This window comes from Hylobates moloch, unplaced genomic scaffold, assembly GCF_009828535.3.
Source record: "Hylobates moloch isolate HMO894 unplaced genomic scaffold, HMol_V3 SCAFFOLD_8, whole genome shotgun sequence".
In the NCBI taxonomy this organism is placed as follows: Eukaryota; Metazoa; Chordata; class Mammalia; order Primates; family Hylobatidae; genus Hylobates; species Hylobates moloch.
Genome location: NW_026652283.1, coordinates 81,786,428 through 81,808,061, shown reverse-complemented (window position 1 = coordinate 81,808,061; position 21,634 = coordinate 81,786,428). Strand labels below are relative to the sequence as shown.

Here is a 21,634-nt window from a genome sequence, read left to right as displayed (position 1 = left end):
TTCTTTTTGTGTGTGTGTTTTTCAGTAGAGGCAAGGCTGCTCTTGAACTCCTGGCCTCAGGCAACCCTACTGCCCTGGCCTCCCAAAGTGTTGAGCTTGGCCTGGCTCTGTCTTTCTTGTTTTGTGAGTTGGTATCTTTTTATTTGTTCTGAAGTCTTTTTAGCCATTATATATTCAAGTATCACTCCTCCTCCATTCATTCTCTTATGGGTTTCTAATGATAAACATTAATTCTTTGGACTGTATCATTCATTTTTCTTTTTCTTCTTTTAATAATAGAGACACAGTTTCGCTATGTTGTCCAGGCTGGTCTCAAACTCCGGGGCTCAAGTGATCCTCCTGCCTTGGCCTCCCAAAGTGCTGAAATTACAGGTGTGAGCCACCGTGTCCAGCCTGAACTCTATCTCACATATCTGTTCCACTCTCCTCTCTTTGTCCTGGCCCCTCCCTACCTCAATCCAATTTTTTCTCTTGGTACTTCAGTATCAATACATCTACTAATTTGTCTCTGAGTTCACTAACCTGTCTTCTGCTGCATGCAGTCTGTTATCAAACCTATCAAATAATTTTAAGTATACTTTTCAGTTCTAAAATATTCATGATTCTTTTCACAGATTCTAATTCTCTCTTCAAATTCTCCATTTTCCCCTCGAATTTCTCTAATAGTGTTATTTTTAAAATACCTATCTACTAAGTCATATAGGAATATAAAAGCTAAGATAAATGATAATTGTTTTTAAAAATACCATCAGATTTGAGTAGAAAGCTCATTAGATGTATCTTAGAAGGACTAAGATATGCTGGATTGCAGCCTACATGTGATTAAAAAAAAAAATCCTTACCTTTGCTAATGTTTTCTTGGAGTAAATGTCAGTACGGAGACCAAAGTTCTGCAAATCAATTGGTTTTTCCTTGTTTTTCTCAGGAAAATTTAGCATCTGTTGAGCAGCAGGAACCTGAGTCAAATAAATGATAAATGGCTGAGTTAGCCTCTTTAAAGTCAAGAGGGTCAATGTTTTTTAAAATTTGTTTGGGCCAGGCGCAGTGGCTCACACCTGTAATCCCAGCACTTTGGGAGGCTGAGGCAGGCGGATCACAAAGTCAGGAGTTCAAGACCAGCCTGACCAACATGGTGAAACCCTGTCTCTACTAAAAATACAAAAATTAGCCGGGTGTGGTGGCACGCGCCTATAATCTCAGCTATTTAGGAGGCTGAGGCAGTAGAATCGCTTATAACCCAGAGGCGGAAGTTGCAGCGAGCCAAGATCATGCCACTGCACTCCAGTCTGGGGAACAGTGCAAGATTCCGTCTCAAAAAAAAAAAAAAAAAGTTTAATATTGGCACTTAAACCACTCTTGGTGGATTTCCTACAAAAAACAATAAATACCCACACTTCTACACTATACTTCTAACAAAAATTCAACATATAAGTCACATTTTGGTGTCCCTTTAAATCCCAGAAAGGATAACAAATTTTCATTACTATCTTCTATTTCACAATGGGACAAAATTTATACCTTAGGTTCCTGTAAATCCAACTTAATGCTATATATAATTTGTTTGACATAATCTGTTTGATAACGTATATATGGATATCCACTTTACAAATCTTAGGACAAGTTATAAAGATTTCTTTGCTTCACATTTCTAGAACACGGATTGAAGGAAGGGAAAGAAGATTTTGCATCATCTGCTTACTTATGAGTGTCTTTTTGATGAAAGAAGGATAAAGGGAGTTATGCATATAAACGTAAATTAATAATTTGACAGAGTAAGGCATTGGGTCTTGGGACTGGTGGGACAGCATTAACTTAAACACTATATATTCTTTTGGATGGTAATATTTACAGTACACCAAAACACACACACAAGCATCAAAGAAACAGCACTAATAATAGCATTATAGTACAATAATAATTATTTCTAAATAGATATGCTATAAATGGCCATTTGTTACTATCCAGGTCTGATGAAAAGTCAACATTAATTTACCTGAGGTGATCGAAGATGCAGAGGCACAAGCCCAGAGGGGGTATCAGCTAATACATTAAAATGAGGAGTAGGAGGAGGTCCCATTGCCATGGGTCTACTTTCCGGGTCAACTTGGTAATTAACGAGTCCCCACTGCTCTAAAAAGGCATGGACCCTAAAGAATAAAGCTCGGAAAGTTAAAATCTAAAGAATCAACCTCATGTGCTTTATTATCATCATCATGCCATTAAAAAACAGAAACAATGAAACAAGTAAATGTTCTCAGCAGGCTGTCAAACACCACAAACTACTTGACAGATTTTGTTTGTTACGTGAGGAACAATTTCTACAAGCCACAAGTAATGTTGATAACACAGCACCCCCCCCGCCAAACCTATTACAAAGCCTAATCATTTTAATCACAGAAATGAGAGCACAAATACGCATTTAGGTCCATGGTAATAAAAGAACTCACACACAGACCAAATACACACATAAAAAAAAAATCCACATTTTTTGTGACAGAGTCTCGCTCTGTCTCTAAGGCTGGAGTGCAATGGTGCGATCTCAGCTCACTGCAACCTCCTCCGCCTCCTCGGTTCAAGCGATTCTCCTGCCTCAGCCTCCCAAGTAGCTGGGATTACAGGTGCCCATCACCATGCGCAGCTGATTTTTTATATTTTTAGTAGAAATGGGGTTTCGCCATGTTGGCCAGGCTGGTCTCGAACTCCTGACCTCAGGTGATCTACCCACCTCGGCCTCCCAAAGTGCTGGGATTACAGGTGTGAGCCACCATGCCTGGCCGTTTTTTTGTTTTTTTTTTAATTTCGGCAGAGCAAGGGCGCAGAGCTTATCCACTCCCAACCTGAATCCACTCCATCCCTGGTTATTTTATGATTTGACTAAAAATTTTAAAATGTGAACTGTAAAATCTAGAAAGCTAAATTAAATATTTTTTTTTTTTTGAGACACAATCTTGCTCTGTAGCACAGGCTGGAATGCAGTGGGACAATCTCAGCTCACTGCAATCTCTGTCTCCTGAGTTCTCCTGCCTCAGCCTCCCCAATAGCTAAGATTACAGTCATGTGCCACCATGCTCGGCTAATTTTTATATTTTTAGTAGAGACAGGGTTTCGCCATGTTGGCCAGGATCGAACTCCTGACCTCAGGTGATCTGCCCACCTTGGCTTCTAGAAGTGCTGGGAATACAGGCTTAAGCCAACACACCCAGCCTAAATTAAATATTTAAAATTTTCAATCTCTAATGCTGAACAGAGTGCTCACGCCTGCAATCACAATACTTCGGGAGGCTGAGGCAGAAGAATCGCCTGAGGCCAGGAGATTGAGACCAGCCTTGGCAACACTGTGAAACCCCATCTCGACAATAAAATTAAATTAATAAAATAAAATAAAAATAATTAAATTGAATGAAATGAAAGGAAACAAAATATAATCAACCCCTAAATGATATAACTAAAATTAGGTGTTTTACCCAGATGAAACAACCAGTTTAATCAAGCAAACATTAGACAGCATGCATAAGTAAATTCCTACAGTTAAATGTCTCAGAAAAAGTCAGTTTACCTCATCACAGCACACACATCTCCAGTCAAGTTCCTCCGACAAGCAGTGCTAGTTAAATACTCTTGGGGGTTTAGGCGATACGTGTCGATCATAAAATTTCGATATGCCAAGTATCTAAAAAGCAATGGCAAAATTCATAAGGTGGACACGTATCCTTTCAGAAACAATGTTACTTAGAAACTCAAAAATCTTCAGATTCCTTAAAAATACAACAAATTAAGAGCATAAAAAACAGTGATATTATATTGCGCATTTAAAGTTATGAGTGAATTCAGAACCACGAATATGCAAAACAACTGTTTCTTAATGTACAGTAACAAGTAATCTAATGACATTAATGTGAAGTAACATAAATTCAAACTTGGTCATGGTGGTAGTTAACTGCAGAATTGGAAACTAACACGTGGTTACACAGGCTGCCTACCACATAGCTATACTTTACTGTGTGCAGGGCACTGTTATAAGCAATGTATGTCTGACAACTGAATCCTCATAATCGCTCTATATTGCAGGTAGGGTCTGCTATCATCCCATTTATGGGTGAGGAAACAAACACTAAGTTGTTAGAGAATATGTCCTAGCCACAGGGTTGGTAACTGATGGAGCCAGAATTCAACACAGCCAGTGTGATGGCTCTTCAATCTATGCTCTCAACCTCTGCTGCCTATCACTTCTGTATTTCACACATGTCAGGTGGATTTGGCTCTGCAAATAGCTATGTAATTTCTCATGGCAGTTCTTTAAGGGAGATCATGGCTGGGCAATAAGTAGAATCCATGAGACCAAATTCAGAAAAGAACATACAAAAATGGAGAAAGAAATTGAGATTCTGTTACAGCAGATACTAAGGACTTCTGTCACAAAATATAGTACTTAAAAACAAGAGTGTTAAGGACTTTGAGACCTAGCAACAGTTCTTGGCACACAAGGAAAACAAAACTCAGGCAGCCAAGATCACACCACTGAACTCCAGCCTGCATGACGGAATGACTTTGTCTCAAAAAAAAAAAAAAAAAAAAAAAAAGTAACAGATTAATACCCTGATTAATACATGGGAGGATATTTACAGTATTGACAGGTATGTACTTATATAGAGGGACAACGGTTCCAGAAGTAAATACTGATGAATCACCAGGGAAAGACAAGAAGTACTTCCTGCCAAACTTCTTCTTTCCAATAAGAGTTTTTCTATTTCCAATGCAAAAGCACAAAAATCCTTTATGCAATTAAGCTCAATTCACTTGCAGCTATATCATCATATCTCTCTTTTAATTAGCAGTCATACATCAGAAGATAAAGATTCTACTTTCTCCTGGATGAACAGAAACAATCCAAAACATACATGCACACACAAGTTGAAAGTTGTTAGGACAGGCCGGGCTTGGTGGCTCACACCTGTAATCCTAGCACTTGGAGAGGCCGAGGCAAGTGGATCACTTGAGGTCAGGAGTTTGAGACCAGCCTGGCCAACATGGTGAAACCCAATCTCTACCAAAAATACAAAAATTAGCCAGGTGTGGTGGTGCATGCCTGCAGTCCCAGCTACTTGGGAGGCTGAGGCAGGTGCATAGCTTGAACCCAGGAGGCGGAGGCTGCAGTGAGCCGAGATTGCAACACTGCACTCCAGTCTGAGTGACAGAGCACGACTCTGCAGGAAAAGGCGGAACCAGGAGGCTGCAGACCGAGATTGTCCACTGCACTCACCTGGGGCCGAGAAAAATTCAATAAAAAAAATCCAAACTTTAACTCCAAGAGCTGATGTGCATATAGCTTAAGGTTTAGAAAGAAAAGAATACCCTAGGCAACATGGTGAAACCCCCGTCTCCACCAAAACATAAACAGATAGATAGATAAATAAATAAACATCAGCCAAGTGTGGTGACATGTGCCTGTAGTCCCAGCTACTCAAGAGGCTGAGATGGGAGGATCCTTTGAGTCCAGGAGGCAGAGATTTCTGTGAGCCAAGATCATAACACTGCACAACAGCCTGGGCAACAGAGTTAGACCCTGTCTCAAAAAAAACACCAAAAAAAACCCCCCAAAAACAAAAATCAAAACTAGATACAATTTCCTTTGTACCATGGAATGCTATACAAATGAGATATGAACACTGTTCTGAAAGGAGTATTTGCAAACTTCCAAGAATCAGCAATAAGGAACTCAGGTGGATGCTTGAAGAGCCCCTACCGCACACAGGCAAATAAACAAGTTTTCTAAAACACTGGCCTCACATTTCTGGAGTCTTGGATTTGTTTTTTCCATTGAAGAACTCAGGAAGAGCACGCCGTTCAATCACATGAATACTGAAAAGAAGAAGAAGAAAAAAAGATTTAGGAGTCTTCTTTCTAAAAGAATAAAATCATTAAATATTCTAAGTAAAAGTGATAAATCCAAAACCTGAGTACTGCTTGCCAAAATTAATTGGCTTATACTAGTTTCTATGTATTAACAGCAACAAAAAAGTTAAGGAAAGCTTTCTCTTTCTCACTCCCAAAACTTACTGTAGTTTTTCTATTCCCATAACCAAACTAAAAAACTACTATCGACACACTGAAAACTATACATTTTATTATTTTTTGGGATAATACATCATAACCAGATAAGAAGCCATAAGATATGAAGAATTCTTTGAAAAATGGTGACAAAAACAAAGCAGCTGGCATGGCATGGCAACAAACTGATGAAACAAATGACCAGAGTAGAGACAATGAATTTGCTAGTCTCAGCTTCCAAGGCTGTTAACATAAGTGAGCCTTTGTCCAGCCCTCAGAAACACTGTGATAAATTAATAACTTTTCAGTTTTTAGTTTTGGTGGAGGTGCTGGGGAGACACATTAATTTTTCAAAAATCTCAGTATTAATTGCTTTTAATAGTATCACATAAGTACATTTTAACAATATATACAAATGCTAATAATTTTATGAAATGTTATAGGTCATAAGCAGAGATCAGGTAAAATGACCAGGCCTAACAGTAAAAAAAGAACCAACTGTATACCTAGCACAAAGTTTCTGCTGCTAATACAAGTGTGTATTTCTTCCTGATGACATTTTAGTTTCTCAGTGACTTTCCAGATATGCAACATGTAAGTAGTGGTTGCATGGCAAAGAGCAAATCAATGGTCTGGGAATATAATTCAAACTATTCACTCTTTGAGTATTTGGTAACATTTAAATTAAATTGGATTTGTAGGGTCAAATACTATAAATACAATGAATTACCTGCAAACTTCTAGAAAATTTCTAAGATGAATTAATGCTATATAAATATATATAATCACTTTTAAAAGAATAACCATAAGGAACTAATTACATAATTCTAATATAACTCCTAATGTTTTCATTGTTACAGGTTAAGCCCACTTTTAAAAAAATTCTGTAGCATAACTAATATTTCTATTATCTAACTGCATGTAATGTGACATGCAAAGATGATCAGGCAAATGAAAACATTTCTGTAAACTATAATCTTACTATTTACTGTAATGATGTTTCCATTTTCTAATTTTATTTAATTTTTAATTAAAAAGAAAATCACACACAGTTTTTTTTTTTTTTTTGAGACAGTGTCTCATCCTGGGTAGCACGGTGAAACCCCGTCTCTACTAAAACAACAAAAAATTAGCCGGGCATGATGTTGGGTGTCTGTAGTCCCAGCTACTCAGGAGGCTGTGGCAGGAGAACGGTGTGAACCCGGGAGGCGGGGCTTGCAGTGAGCCGAGATCGCACCACTGCACTCCAGCCCGGGCATCAGAGCGAGACTCCGTCTCCAAAAAAAAAAAAAAAAGAGAGAGAGACAGAGAGAGAGAGAGACAGGGTCTCACTCCTGTCACCCAGACTGGAGTTCAGTGACAAGATCATAGCTAGCTCACTGTAACCTGGAACTCCTAAGCTCAGGCAATCTTTCTGCCCCAGCCTCCAGGATAGCTGGGACTACAGGCATGTACCATCACACCTGGTTAATTAAAACAATTTTTTTGTAGAGACGGGGTATCACTATGTTTGGGCTCAAGCGACCCACCAGCCTCAGCCTCCCAAAGTGCTGTGATTACAGACAAGAGCCATAGCACCAGCCCCCTTTATCTAATTTTAGAGAAAAAGAATGCCGGTTTTTCATGTGTGTCCTCTTAGGCCATTGTACTAACGAGTTTTAAAGTTTGTCAATTTTAACAGAACAACTCACTATTTTGGAATAATTAAAACAGCAAAAATATCTAAAGATAGAATATGTTTTTTTAAAAGTAATTTACTGTTTACTATTTAGTATGTCATATATTAATAATTGTTTATGAAATAAAAATTGGTCAGTTGACAAAAAACATTAAAAATACATAAACATAATTTTGTGAGCCAAAAGCAAAATTGTGAATGTTTAAAAATTCTGACTGTTAAACACACAACTGCAAATGATAACAAGACTGAGATACTTCCAAATGTTTAAAAATAATTAAAGATAGTAACAAATATAGTGAAGACTGATGTTCAAAGAGATATGTACTTATTCTGTTCCAGGTTATATTTACTGAAAACATTCAGAAATAACATTCGGGTTTTTTGTGTGTTTGTTTTTTTTGAGACAGAGTCTCTCTCTGTCGCCCAGGCTAGAGTGCAGTGGCGCGATCTCGGCTTACTGCAAGCTCCACCTCCCGGGTTCACGCCATTCTCCTGCCTCAGCCTCCTGAGTAGCTGAGAATACAGGCAGGCACCCACCACCACGCCTGGCTCATTTTCTTTTTTTGTATTTTTACTAGAGACGGGGTTTCACCATGTTAGCCAGGATGGTCTCAATCTCCTGACCTTGTGATCCGCCTGCCTTGGCCTCCAAAAGTGCTGGGATTGCAGGTGTGAGCCATCGCATCCGGCCTATTCAGTTGGTTTTAAATGTACTCAGGGAAGTCTCAATATTTGAGCCATAGAAAGATGTCAGACAAAAATAAGGCATATCAAGTGGTTCAGTGACTATATTCTTTTAAATTGTCTTCAAAAAGACTTCTGGACATACATGGATTTTAAAAATCACATTCATCCTTTAAAAATAACATGGTAATCATTGAGAGCAGGCAAAAGGTAAAAAAAGTACCCCAAGATTGGCCAGACACAGTGGCTCACACCTGTAATCCCAGCACTTTGGGAGGCCAAGGTGGGTGGATCACCTGAGGTCAGGAGTTCGAGACCAGCCTGGTAGTGAGCCGAGATTGCGCCACTGCACTCCAGCCTGGGCGACAGAGCAAGACTGTCTCAAAAAAAAAAAAACAAAACAAAACAAAAAAACCAAGATTTTGAGTAATGGCAACATCAGTAATGTAAACAACTTTCGCTGTAAAGGTACCTTAAAGATGCTAACATCTATTTGGAGTGGTAAGTTCTGGTACTTATATTTTAAAAAACAACAACAACAAACAGACGAGGCACAGACAAACAAAAAGACAAACAAAAATCATTCTAATATGAAATAGTCACATCTTGTAAGCAATCAATAAAAAAGACAGTACTCCAGTTACATCCAACTATGCTCGAAGCATGCCACAGTGCTTGCTGTAAAAATTGGAGATGATGCTAAGGAGGTCTGTTTTCTGAAACTTTTTTACATGCCAGGATTTATATTTTAAAAGCCTCCTGATGTTAAAATATTTCCTATTAAAACAAAGCTATTATTGGGTAGTAATTTTTTTTTTTTGGAGACAGAGTATTGCTCTTGTCACCCAGGCTGGAGTACAATGGCTTGATCTCAGCTCAATGCAACCTCTGCCTCCTGGGTTCAAGCGATTCTCCTGCCTCAGCCTCCCAAGTAGCTGGGATTAAAGGCACCCACTACCACACCTGGCTAATTTTTTTGTATTTTTAATAGAGACAGGGTTTTGCCATTTTGGCCAGGCTATTCTTGAACTCCTGACCTCAGTTGATCTGCCCACCTCGGCCTCCCAAAGTGCTGGGATTACAGGCATAAGCCACCATGCTGGGTGATTTTTTTCCTTTATATAAAGTAGTCCCTTCATATCTGTGGAGTCTGTGTTCCAAGACCCCCAATGGATGCCTGAAACTGTGGACAGGGCCATTAAGTTTTTTCCTACGTATACATATAAACACACACACATACCTATGATAAAGTTTAATTTATAAATTAGACACAGGACTAGATTAACAAAAACCAATAATAAAAAAGAACAATTATAACAATTTATTATACACAACTTCATGAATAGATTTGTTCTTATCATAGATCTTAGCAAGCTCAGCACACAACTTTTTTTAAGTCGGAAACATTCACCTTTTCACTTAAAGGAAGCACTTTACACATTCACTTTGGCGTATCTGAACTATCACCATCACTACTTCTATGCATTGGGGCCACTGTTAACTAAAATAGAGGTTCCTTGAACGGAAGCACTGAAATCCCTTGACAGCTAGTCTAATAACTGATACGAATACTAAATGACTAACAGGTGGGTAGCATGTACAGTGTGTCTACATTGAAAAAAAGGATGATTCATACTCCTGGCATGAAACTGCAAGATTTCATACCACTACTCAGAATAATACACAATTTAAAACTTATGAATTGTTTACTTCTGGAACTTTTCAGTTAGTATTTTTAATCTAGAGTTAATTTCAAGGAACTAAAAACTTTTTATAATAATTTAAAACATTTTATACTACTACTCAAGTATTTGCTTGTCTGAATTATAGCTGATTCTAAATGAGTTAGATTCAAGCTTACAAAATTTTACAAACCTAAATTACAACAAAATCTAGTTTCAATCCCTGAATTGTTTTTTCTTTAAAAAAAAAAAAAAAAAAAAAAAAAAAAAAAACATTCAAGCCAGGCGCGGTGGCTCACGCCTGTAAATTCAGCACTTTGGGAGGCTGAGGCAGGTGGATCACGACGTCAGGAGTTCAAAACCACCCTGGCCAAGATAGTGAAACCCATCTCTACTAAAAATACAAAAATTAGCCTGGCACGGTGGTGGGCACCTGTAATCCCAGCTACTCGGGAGGCTGAAGCAAGAGAATCACTTGAACCCGGGAGGCAGAGGTTGCAGTGAGCCAAGATCATACCACTGCATTCTAGCCAGGGTGGCAGAGCAAGACTCTGTCTCAACAACAACAAAACAAACAAACAAACAAACACAAACACATTCCAAAGGTAAAAATCACTTTCCATCTCCATTCATCCAAAGTGACAGTAATTTCTGATGAGGAACATGGGCAGAAAGGCACAACCTGATTTCAAGGAAAGTTCTTGTACTGCTCAGTATCATGCTCACAGACGGAAGTGGTCCACTCACCAGTTATAATCAAACCATGATGCATAACTAGGAATAATAATGTGATTGGTCTGCTCTGTCACATTATCTTCCCCAGGGTCAACTGATCGACTCTGATCACCTTTGGCAGGATCTTCATCTTCCTACAGAAAAGAAGACAAAGTTCAAAGAAAGAAGGAACTACAGAGATACATATATATAACATCTCTCACACTTCAGTTGTTAGGTTAAATAAAATGAAGCTCCTTGATTCGATCAGATATCCAAAAAACAAATTTCAAGTAAAAATAACCTTTCACAGTATTTAAGGTACAAGGTAGACAGCTGACAGATAAGGTTTTGTTGCTCATTTATGATGATGAGGGAATTAGTGCAGAGAAGGTAGGTCTCTCATAGTAAGATTAACAAGTTGATTGAAGAAAGTCTGTTTCAACGCACAGGACTTCAGACTAAATAAATAACTCATAACCTAGATCTTGTTCCATAATAGCTTGCTTCTTCCTTGTCCAGTTTTACTTAATCTGAAGTAAATGTTTACTTCATACACATTTTTATCGCATACATTTAAATATATTTTAAATATGTTTTTTGATATTGAAATGTTTTCCAATTTTCTCTCTGTGGTGATTTTATTATTTGTAACCTTATGAAATTATTTTCTATTAAGAAACCAAATTATGGGCTGGGCAAGGTGTCTCACGCCTGTAATTCCAACACTTGGGAGGCTGAGCCAGGAGGATCACTTGAGACCAAAGGATCAGGACCAGCCTGGGCAACATAGTCAGACTTTGTCTCTACTAAAAATTTAGAAATTAGCTGGACATAGTGGTACGGCATGTAGTAGTCCCAGCTACTTGAGAGGCTGAAGTCAGGAAGATTGCTTGAGCATGGGAGGTCAAGGCTACAGTGAGCTGTGTTTCCACCACTGCCCTGCACCCCAGTCTAGGCAAGACCTTGCCTCAAAAAAAATAAGCAAAAACCCAAATTTTGAATGTTTTCTTTTACAATGGTTCCACAATTTAATTTCTACTTTTCATTTAATTCAACCTAAATTTCCTGTTATAGTATTTGAAGTGACGATCTACTGTTACTACCATAACAGTTTCTATAAGAATAGTAAAAAGGAATAAATTTAAAGCACCAAAGACTCTAGTTATTACTTAAATGATATTGAATACAAATGTGATAATAACAATGACAAGGGTAACAAATTTTATTTCCCAAATCACAGAAGCTAGCAAAAAATATTCTCAATGTTGACCTGTTTTTATTTTGGCTTTAGTTAATACATTTTTGTGTTATAGACTTTACAAATCATTTAGGACACAAAAAATTTCCCTTATTCAGAAAAAACAGGAAGAGGCTGGCATTGCAATTAATGAAGGCCAACAGTATAAGTTTTAATGACCTCAATCAGAAAACAATAACGAAGATGACGTTGTGGGAGACAGCTTTAGAGACACTACCTCTAATCCTTTTAAGATATATAAATGACTAGTATATGGCTTCAAATCCTCTTATCTTTGGCATTAAAACGAAGGAATTTGACTTTCCTTTTTAGCTGGGACCATAGGCAGGTGCCACCACACCAAGCTAATTTTTTAAGTTTTTGTTGACGCAGTGTATCCTTGCGTTGTGCTGGCTGGTTTTGAACTCCTGGGCTAAAAGTGATTCTCCCACCTGGGCCTCTCAAAGAACTAGGATTACAGATGTGAGCCACTGCACTCAGCGCTTTTTATTAAAAAAAAGAGTGCCTTGCATTGTCGCCCAGGCTAGAGCACAGTGGCAGGATTTTAGCTCATGCCAGCACAGAATTCCTAACCTCAAGCAATCTTCCCATCTTGGCTTTCCAAAATGCTGATGTCATAGGTGCCAATCTCTGTTTACTCTAAGTAACGAGATATTTCTGCACAGGTAATGTTCATTAATAAGTGGCTCTTTGACTAAATAACTGATTTTTTTTAAATCATAAGAACAATACAGGTGAAGAGTCATGAGAAAAGAGTTTGTTGAAATACTTTTCCGGAAATCCTGTCATGCATATGTTCATCCTTGAATGTATACAACAATGATAAGGATCATCTTAGGGAATTTCTTTGCAAGTGAAAAAAAAAAAAAAAAAGATCTATATTCAGCAAGTTAAGGAAATTATTTCAACAAGATTAGGGGTTAATCACACAGTCAAACATGATAGCCTGAGTAAACAAGATGCCTTTATTTTTAAGAAGTTAAATCGGCCGGGCGCGGTGGCTCACGCCTGTAATCCCAGCACTTTGGGAGGCCGAGGCAGGCGGATCACGAGGTCAGGAGATCGAGACCACGGTGAAACCCCGTCTCTACTAAAAATACAAAAAAAAAAATTAGCCGGGCGTGGTGGCGGGCGCCTGTAGTCCCAGCTACTCGGAGAGGCTGAGGCAGGAGAATGGCGTGAACCCGGGAGGCGGAGCTTGCAGTGAGCCGACATCGCGCCACTGCACTCCAGCCTGGACGACAGAGCGACACTCCGTCTCAAAAAAAAAAAAAAAAAAAAAAAAAAGAAGTTAAATCCTACCTTAAATCTAACATGTTCCAAAAGCATAATGATTGAGGTATCTCTACAGCAGAATTCATAAAGTAGGAAGTAGCCCACAATAAGGCTCAAGAAAGGTCAAAGTATGATTCAAAGTCTACACGGTATCAATAGAAATGGCAGTGAGAAAAATCAAGACAACATATGGCCCCTGCTCATCTGCACTGTTGGATAACATCTGAAATACTGTGGTCAGCACTGAACATTACCTTGCAACCAGGAGAGTATGAAACTAGAAATTACAGCACATGAGGGACACTAGCAGGGAGGATGAAAATTTCCTCTAAGTAAAATCTTGGGGTCCAAGAAAGTCAAGTATTTTGCCGAGCGCAGTGGTTGACACCTGTAATGTCATCACTTTGGGAGGCTGAGGCAGACAGATTGCTTGAGCCCAGGAGGTCGCAACCAGCCTGGGCAACATAAAAAACTCCATCTCTACAAAAAATAAAAAAATAAAAAGTTGGGTGTAGTGGTGCACACAAGTAGTCTCAGCTACTCGGGAGGCTGAGGTGGGAGGGGGATCTCCTGAGCCCAAGAGGTCAAGGTTACAGTGAGCCGACAGCCTGTCTCAAAACAAAAAACAAAAACACCTTCCAGAAATGGTTCTTATGTTGTATTTGTTTTCCTTGGGGGAAAAAAAAATCAAAAACCAGATGGGCTTCATAGTCCAAAAATTGGGTTATGTCCAATTCAGTGCTTCTACTGCTCAGTACACAGGACCCTTAGAGAAGCTCTCCCACACCAGGCTTAATTGAATTGTTACCTTTCCTCCTGCTGTGACTGTTTCTTCATCCTGCTCATCTGCAAAACCAAAACACACAATTCATTTTAAAAACAGGTAAATGTTCTTTGGGTTATTTGGAAAATTAATGGTCTAAGAACTGACACTAGACAGAGAAAAGGAATGAAATAGAGCATTATTAAAGCAAAATCACTCTGAATAATTCACTAAATTAGAATTTTACACAGAAGCACAGAGGTAATTAGAAATTCAAAGCAAAGATCATTAAAAATTTCAAACAGTGGGGAATTTATAATTAATTACTACTTGAGCTAATATCATAGTTATGATCTTAATAACAGATACAGGACTTGATTACGATTCTTGTCTCCTGAGTTTTGCTAAAATAACAACATTTTGGGTTTCAGAAGAAGTGAGTAAAGAATGATGAGTAAAAAAAAAGGGTGATAACCAATCCCTTCCTAATCTTAGTAAGGCAATGCCTTCTGAGGATAGAGGGCTTATCATGAAAGAAAGCCCAGGTAAAATTTATAAACTAGACAGTTGATTTCCACAGTGAAAAGTAAAACTGCCAGTACAGAATAGGAAAGAGGTAGAATTAAAGAACAACAAATTACATTATTATATGCCTGTAATATTTAAGCTTTTTATCACTACTGTGACCGCTGGCACTCAGTAAGGCATGATGAAGTTCAAAAAGAACATGGGATGCTTGGGTGCAGCAGTGCACATCTACAGTTCCAGATACTCTGGAGACTGAAGTGGGAGACTCACTCCAGGCAAGGAGTCGAAGTCCAGGCTGGGCAATAGAGCAAGATCTTGTCTCTTATTTAAAAAAAAAAAAAAAGAAAAGAAAAGAAAAGAAAAGAAAAAGGGTTGGGTGCAGTCGCTCACACCTATAATACCAACACTTCTGGTGGCTGGTATGGGATACAGCAAAAATAAACAGAAATTTATCAGATTTTGAAAAATGCTATACAAAGAATAAACATAAATATATTAGAGAGGAAGTGGGTAGGTGGACACTTCAGAGCAAGTCAAGTGGTGTCTCTGAAAAGGTGGCCTTTAAGCTGAAATGTTAAGAGATGAGAAAGATAAGGTAATTATTCCACAAAAAGGGAGAAACCAAATCAAAGCGCCTCCAGTTGGATTGGCTTGGTAACTTCACAAAACAGAAAGCCCCTATGAACATGAATAAAGGCTGAGCAAAATAGACAAACCACAACAGCAAGTGCAGTGATACAAAGCATTGGCAGGAAAGTAAGACAGACCAGGACCCAAATCGGGGTTCTGCAAAATATTTGGAAAGAGGTTACTGAACCTCTTTAAATCTCCATTTCCTCATCAATAAAACAAAACAGTTTAACAGTGAAACGCCAACACATGTAGAACAAGACCTGACAACTACTCATGCCACCCAGAGATGGACACAGTGGCTTAATGTGTGAGTTAGTCACAAATACTTGCTAACAAGGAATAGGTGATTCTGGATGTGAAATCATATGGTATTAATTACCAGTAGGAGTTCTGCAGCTCTGCATAGTGACTATTTTTATCTAGGAAGTAACTAACAGGAAGAAATCTAGGTAAGGCTGCCAAAAACAAACACTTGATCAGTTGGACAATGGTAAACCATAGGATAACCAACCTCTTACTAGAAACTATTAGTTTGACTTAATAATCTCTCCCACTACTCAAATTACACATTTTTAGTCTGATGAATTTCATTCCCCAAAGTAGTCTTGGTACTCAATGGAAAGACACTTCTGATAATATTAAATTAGCTGATCCCTAATATTAATAATATCCCTAATATTATTGAATGGTAATATTCAATAAATGTTCTCTTCCTCCTTTCAGATGTCAGAAAATATGCTCCACATCAAACACCTAAATCTCCTTCAGAGACCTAAAGAACGAAAGAAAGACCTATATTTGATGAGGTAGCATATAAGGCAGAATATAGAGCAGTTAAAACAACAGCTCTGGTCAGGCATGGTGGCTCACGCCTGTAATCCCAGCACTTTGGGAGGCCGAGGTGGGTGGGTCGCCTGAGGTCAGAATTTCAAGACCAATCTGGCCAACATGGTGAAACCGTGTCTCTACTAAAAATACAAAAATTAGCCAGGAGTGGTGGCAGGCACCTGTAATCCCAGCTACTTGGGAGGCTGAGGTAGGAGAATTGCTTGAACCTGGGAAGTGGAGGTTGCAGTGAGCCAAGATCACACTATTGCACTCCAGCCTGGGTGACAAGAGCGAGACTTTGTCTCAAAACAAAAAACAAAAAACAAAATACAACAGCTCTGAGAACAAAAATTTAGTTGATGGATAACTCTCCAAAATACCCACTCATATCTGCCATCAATAATAACTGTAATTGCCAGGCCCGAAAGCTCACGCCTGTAATCCCAGCACTTTGGGAGGTTGAGGTGGGTGGATCACCTGAGGTCAGGAGTTCGAGATCAGCCTGGCCAACCAGGTGAAACCCCATCTCTACTAATAATACAAAAATTAGCCGGGCGTGGTGGCACGTGCCTGTAGTCCCAGCTACTCAGGGGGCTGAGGCAGGAGAACTGCTTGAACCCGGGAGGAGGAGGTTGCACTAAGCCAAGGTCGTGCCACTGCACTCCAGCCTGGGTAACAGACCGAGACTCTGTCTCAAAAAATAATAATGACTGCAATTTATTCAAATACAGAATTCCTTAATTAGAAGACAGAATTGACATCTCATTTTCGAAAAAGGATCTTGAAAATCCCTTTCAGGTTTAAAATTCCGTAAAGTCAAAAATTTAGTATATACTGAAAACATCAGGTTCTCCTTTACAAGTGAAGAAAAGAAATCAAGCCTAATGTCTCATCTACAACTCTCCAGAACAAAGATGTTTAAAACTACCCCTATTTAATTTTTAAGGAGAACAAGTGATTATACTCTTTTCTATTCTCCTGCAAAATCACTCAAGAATTATACCTTACTTGTGAAAATGTACTCTAAGACTTGGAAATACTAGGAAAGGATGATGTCATTCTCATTTTATACTGCTTAGAAACTTTAATTTGGCTTACAAAGTATTAACACTCCACAGATTTTTGTTCTAACAATACAATATCAATTTGCATACTGTTACAAAAACAATTCCTTCAGTGACATTTGAAAAAGTACTTTAATTAAAACTATTTCGTTAAAACTCATATTCTTATTCAATTATATTATTACCACCTTCGCTAGTTTGTAGAAAAATATTATGCTCCAAGAGGGGGAGATCACTAAGAATGGCAACAATGGATCATAGGAAATTAACTTTCCTACAACGGTAGCAAACCAAATCATAACGGCACTAAGAACAAGCCACAGCTAATATCCTGTAGTGGTTAAGCACAAGTCTCGCTTAAGAAAGGAGTATCGGCCAGTCACAGTGGCTCACGCCTGTAATCCCAGCACTTTGGGAGGCCGAGACAGGCAGATCACGAGGTCAGGAGTTCAAGACAGGCCTGACCAACATGGTGAAACCCCGTCCCCCATCTCTACTAAAAGTACAAAAATTAGCTGGGCGTGGTGGCGCGAGCCTGTAATCCTAGCTACTCAAGAGGCTGAGACAGGAGAATCACTTAAACCCAGGAGGCAGAGGTTGCAGTGAGCCCTGGGTGACAGAGCAAGATTCCGTCTCAAAAAAAAAAAAAAAAAAAAAAAGAAAAGGAGTGTTATCAAGCTGGGCATGGTGGTGTGTGCCTATAATCGGAACTACTTGGAAGACTAAGGTAGGAAAATCGCTGGAGCCCAGAAGTTTAAAGCTGTAGTGAGCTATATTACACCACTACATTCCAGCCTGACCAACAGAACAAGACCCTGTCTCTAAAAAACAGATAAAAATAAAGAATAGACTATCAAAGGAGATGACATATTCAAGACAGAAAGCACAGACCAGTGTACAGATTTTAGGTGCTTACCTAGATCCGCTACAGTTCCTCCTTTAACAGGTGTATTTTCACTATCTTTCTTTAGGTTCACTAGAAAAAGAAAAAAAAGAATTACGTTTATGTGGGAATGTTGTACTTCTTTTTAGAAAGAAAACAGAATAGGACATGATTAAACGACATGCATCTCACTACAACTGCAACACCATTCAATACACTTTCAGGTAAAAATCATAAGCCCAGCTATGAAATATTTAACAGACTATATTCTAATTACCCAAGCACCATGTATTTTCATCATAAAAGTAAACAATACAAAATACTCAACACAACATGAAAATAATCTTTCAATCCCTTCCACAAAAGTTTTTTAAATTAAAGTTTATGATGCATTTGTTTTGATTCTCACTTCTAATCCATTCATTCTTTTAAAAAAATTAAGGAAGAACTAATACCTTTTTAGTTTGTTTTGAAACAGGGACGCAGTCTGTCGCCCAGACTTGAGTGCAGTGGTGCGATCATGGCTCACTGCAGCCTTGACCTCCCTGGCTCAAGCGATCCTTTGATCTCAGGCTCCCAAGTAATTGGGACTACGGGCGCATGCCACCACACCTAGTTAATTTTTGTATTTTTTATAGAAACATGGTTTCGCCATGTTGCCCAGGCTGGTCTCGAACTCCTGAGCTCATGCAATCCACTCGCATCAACCTCCCAAAATGCCGGGATCACAGACATGAGCCACTGCATCCGGCCAAACGAATATCTTTTATACATCCATATGGATGTCAAAATATATCCTGAGGGTTTTTTAACTCTATGTAAATGTTATCAATACTGTGCTTAGTTCTTAGCACTGACCTTCTTTCCATGTAAGAACTTTGAATTATATTACATTTCTTTCATTTTTACAAGTCCACTGTGTCCATAGGTGGACTGTAAGTTAACCAGCCCTACACTGATGGAAACCATGTTTATTTTGAATATTTCACTGTTCAAAAACATTCTTTTGTAATTATCTTTGTGGGCGCATGTAATTATTTAAGATAAACTCTAAAAATAAAACGCTGCAACTAGAGGTACACATTTTAAAACTTTAAAAACACAGCCAAGGCCAGGTGAGGTGGCTCATGCCTGTAATCCCAGAACTTTGGGAGGTTGAGGCAGGTGTATCACTTGAGGTCAGGAGTCTCAGACCAGCCTGGCCAACATGGTGAAATTCCGTCTATACTAAAATACAAAAACTAGCTGGGCATGGTGGTGCGCATCTGTAATCCCAGCTACTCAGGAGGCTAAGGCAAGAGAATCACTTGAACCCGGGAGGTGGAGGTTGCAATGAGCCGAGATCGCACCACTGCATTCCAGTCTGGACAATAGAGCGAGACTCAGTCTCAAAAACAACAACAAAAAAAAACCACAGCCAAATTGCGTTAAATGTCTTCATTAATTTATACTTTCATCAACAGCATTTGATAGTACTCATTCCTCAAAACTTTCACACTTTTCCATCTACGTTTTAGGTTTCGAAAATCTTATAGATGAAAACAGTGATTTGAAGAACTTGCATATCCTTAAGTGAGGCTGACCAGCTGTTCACACACTTCTTGGCCATGTATTTCTAACAAATTACCAATTTGACATAATCAACAGTAAATACTATGTAATTTAGTCTAAGGGGTTCAGATTCTTTTCACATTTTTAGGATTCTAGTCCTTTGTTAAATGGTAAATACTTTCTCCCCCCACAAAAAAAACCTGTTTAAAGTGCTAAATTTCTTACGTTTTAACCTGTTAGGTAACAGTGATTCTAAACATATTTGATGAGCTAAACACATAGTAACGGAAAAAAATGTGTGCCCACAAAATTCGTATGTTGAAACCCAACTGTAGTGTCCTGGTATTTAGAAATGAGGCCTTTGGAAAATAATTAGGTCAGGAGGATACGCCCTTCAAGAATGGGATTAATGCCCTTATAACTGGGTGTAGTGGCTCATGCCTGTAAGTCCTAGCTAGCAGGGATGCTGAGGCACAAGAAATGCTTGAGCCTAGGAGGTGAAGGCTGCAGTGAGTTATGACCACATAGCTGTATTCCAGTCTGGGTGACAATGCAAGTATGCACTTTAAAATAATTAATTTAATGTTATGTGAAGTATATCTCAATTAAAACAATGCTATATTATGCATAAAATCATACACTGGAAAACTGAATGCCTGTTTTCTACTTCACCCTCAGCATCTGTCCTTGTAGTGGTTGAATAAAAGTTACTTTGTCATCCAGGCGCAGTGGCACATGCTTGTAATCTCAGAACTTTGGAAGGACAAGGCAGGCAGATCACCTAAGGTCAGGAGTTCAAGACAAGCCTGGCCAACATGGTGAAACCTTGTCTCTACTAAAAATACAAAAATTAGTAGGGCATGGTGGAAGGCACCTGTAATCCCAGCTACTAGGGAGGCTGAAGCAGAAGAATCACATGAACCCAGCAGAGGTTGCAGTGAGCAGAGATCGTGCCAATGCACTCCGGCCTGGGCAACAGAGCCAAATCCTGTCTCAAAAAAAAAAAAAAGTCGGACGCAGCGTGGCTCACGCCTGTAATCCCAGCGCCTTCGGCGGCTGAGGTGGGCAGATCACTTGAGGTCAGGAGTTCAAGACCAGCCTGGGCAACACACTGAAACCCTATCTCTAATAAAAATACGAAAATTAGCCAGACATAGTGGTGCACATTTGTAATCCCAGCTACTCGGGAGGCTGAGGCATGAGAATCACTTGAACTCAAGAGGTGGAGGTTGCAGTGAGCCGAGATTATGCCACGGCACTACAGCCTGGGTGACTGAGCAAGACGCCGTCTCAAAAAAAAACAAAGGGGGGGGGGGGGGGGGCAGGCAAGGTGGCTCATGCCTGTAATCCTAGCACTTTGGGAGGCCGAGGCAGGTGGATCACCTGAGATCAGAAGTTCGAGACCAGCCTGGCCAATATGGCAAAACCCCATCTCTACTAAAAATACAAAAAAAATTAGCCAAGCATGGTGGCGGGCGCCTATAATCTCAGCTACTCGGGAGGCTGAGGCAGGACAATCACTAGAATCCTGGGGGCTGAGGTTGCAGCGAACTGAGATTGCACCACTGCACTCCAACCTGCGCAACAGAGTGAGATTCTGTCTCAGAAACAAAACAAAACAAAACAAAACAAAAAACATAAACAAATTTATACAACACTAGACTCAAAAACTGCACAACACACGTCCTTTTCAAGTAGTACAAGCAAAGGTTCACCAAAATAGACTATATGCTGTGTAATAAAACAAGTGTGAATAATTTTTTTTTTTTTTTGGAAACAGAGCTTCACTCTTGTCGCCCAGGCTGGAGTGCAATGGCGCAATCTCAGCTCACTGCAACCTCTGCCTCCCGGGTTCAAGTGATTCTCCTGCCTCAGCCTCCCGAGTAGCTGGGATTACAGGCGCCCGCCACCACACCCGGCTAATTTTTTTTGTATTTTTAGTAGAGACAGGGTTTCACCATGTTGTCCAGGCTGGTCTTGAAATCTTGACCTCAGATGATCCACCCGCCTTGACCTCCCAAAGTGCTGGGATTACACGC

The 21,634-nt window shown here is 39.3% G+C and overlaps 1 protein-coding gene across 7 annotated transcripts in view; it reads right to left on the bottom strand.

Moving 5' to 3' along the window:
- Positions 1–21,634, bottom strand: part of SMARCC1 (SWI/SNF related, matrix associated, actin dependent regulator of chromatin subfamily c member 1) — a 203,014-nt gene that overhangs the window by 89,227 nt on the left and 92,153 nt on the right. For all 7 annotated transcript variants that reach the window (XM_032161732.2, XM_032161733.2, XM_058442199.1 and 4 more), the window contains 7 exons: positions 18,078–18,137; positions 14,154–14,191; positions 10,843–10,964; positions 5,788–5,859; positions 3,557–3,670; positions 1,994–2,147; positions 843–956 (listed from right to left, as the gene is read on the bottom strand). In XM_032161732.2, the coding sequence (XP_032017623.1) occupies positions 843–956; positions 1,994–2,147; positions 3,557–3,670; positions 5,788–5,859; positions 10,843–10,964; positions 14,154–14,191; positions 18,078–18,137 (674 nt within the window). The remainder of the gene's footprint in view (positions 1–842; positions 957–1,993; positions 2,148–3,556; positions 3,671–5,787; positions 5,860–10,842; positions 10,965–14,153; positions 14,192–18,077; positions 18,138–21,634) is intronic.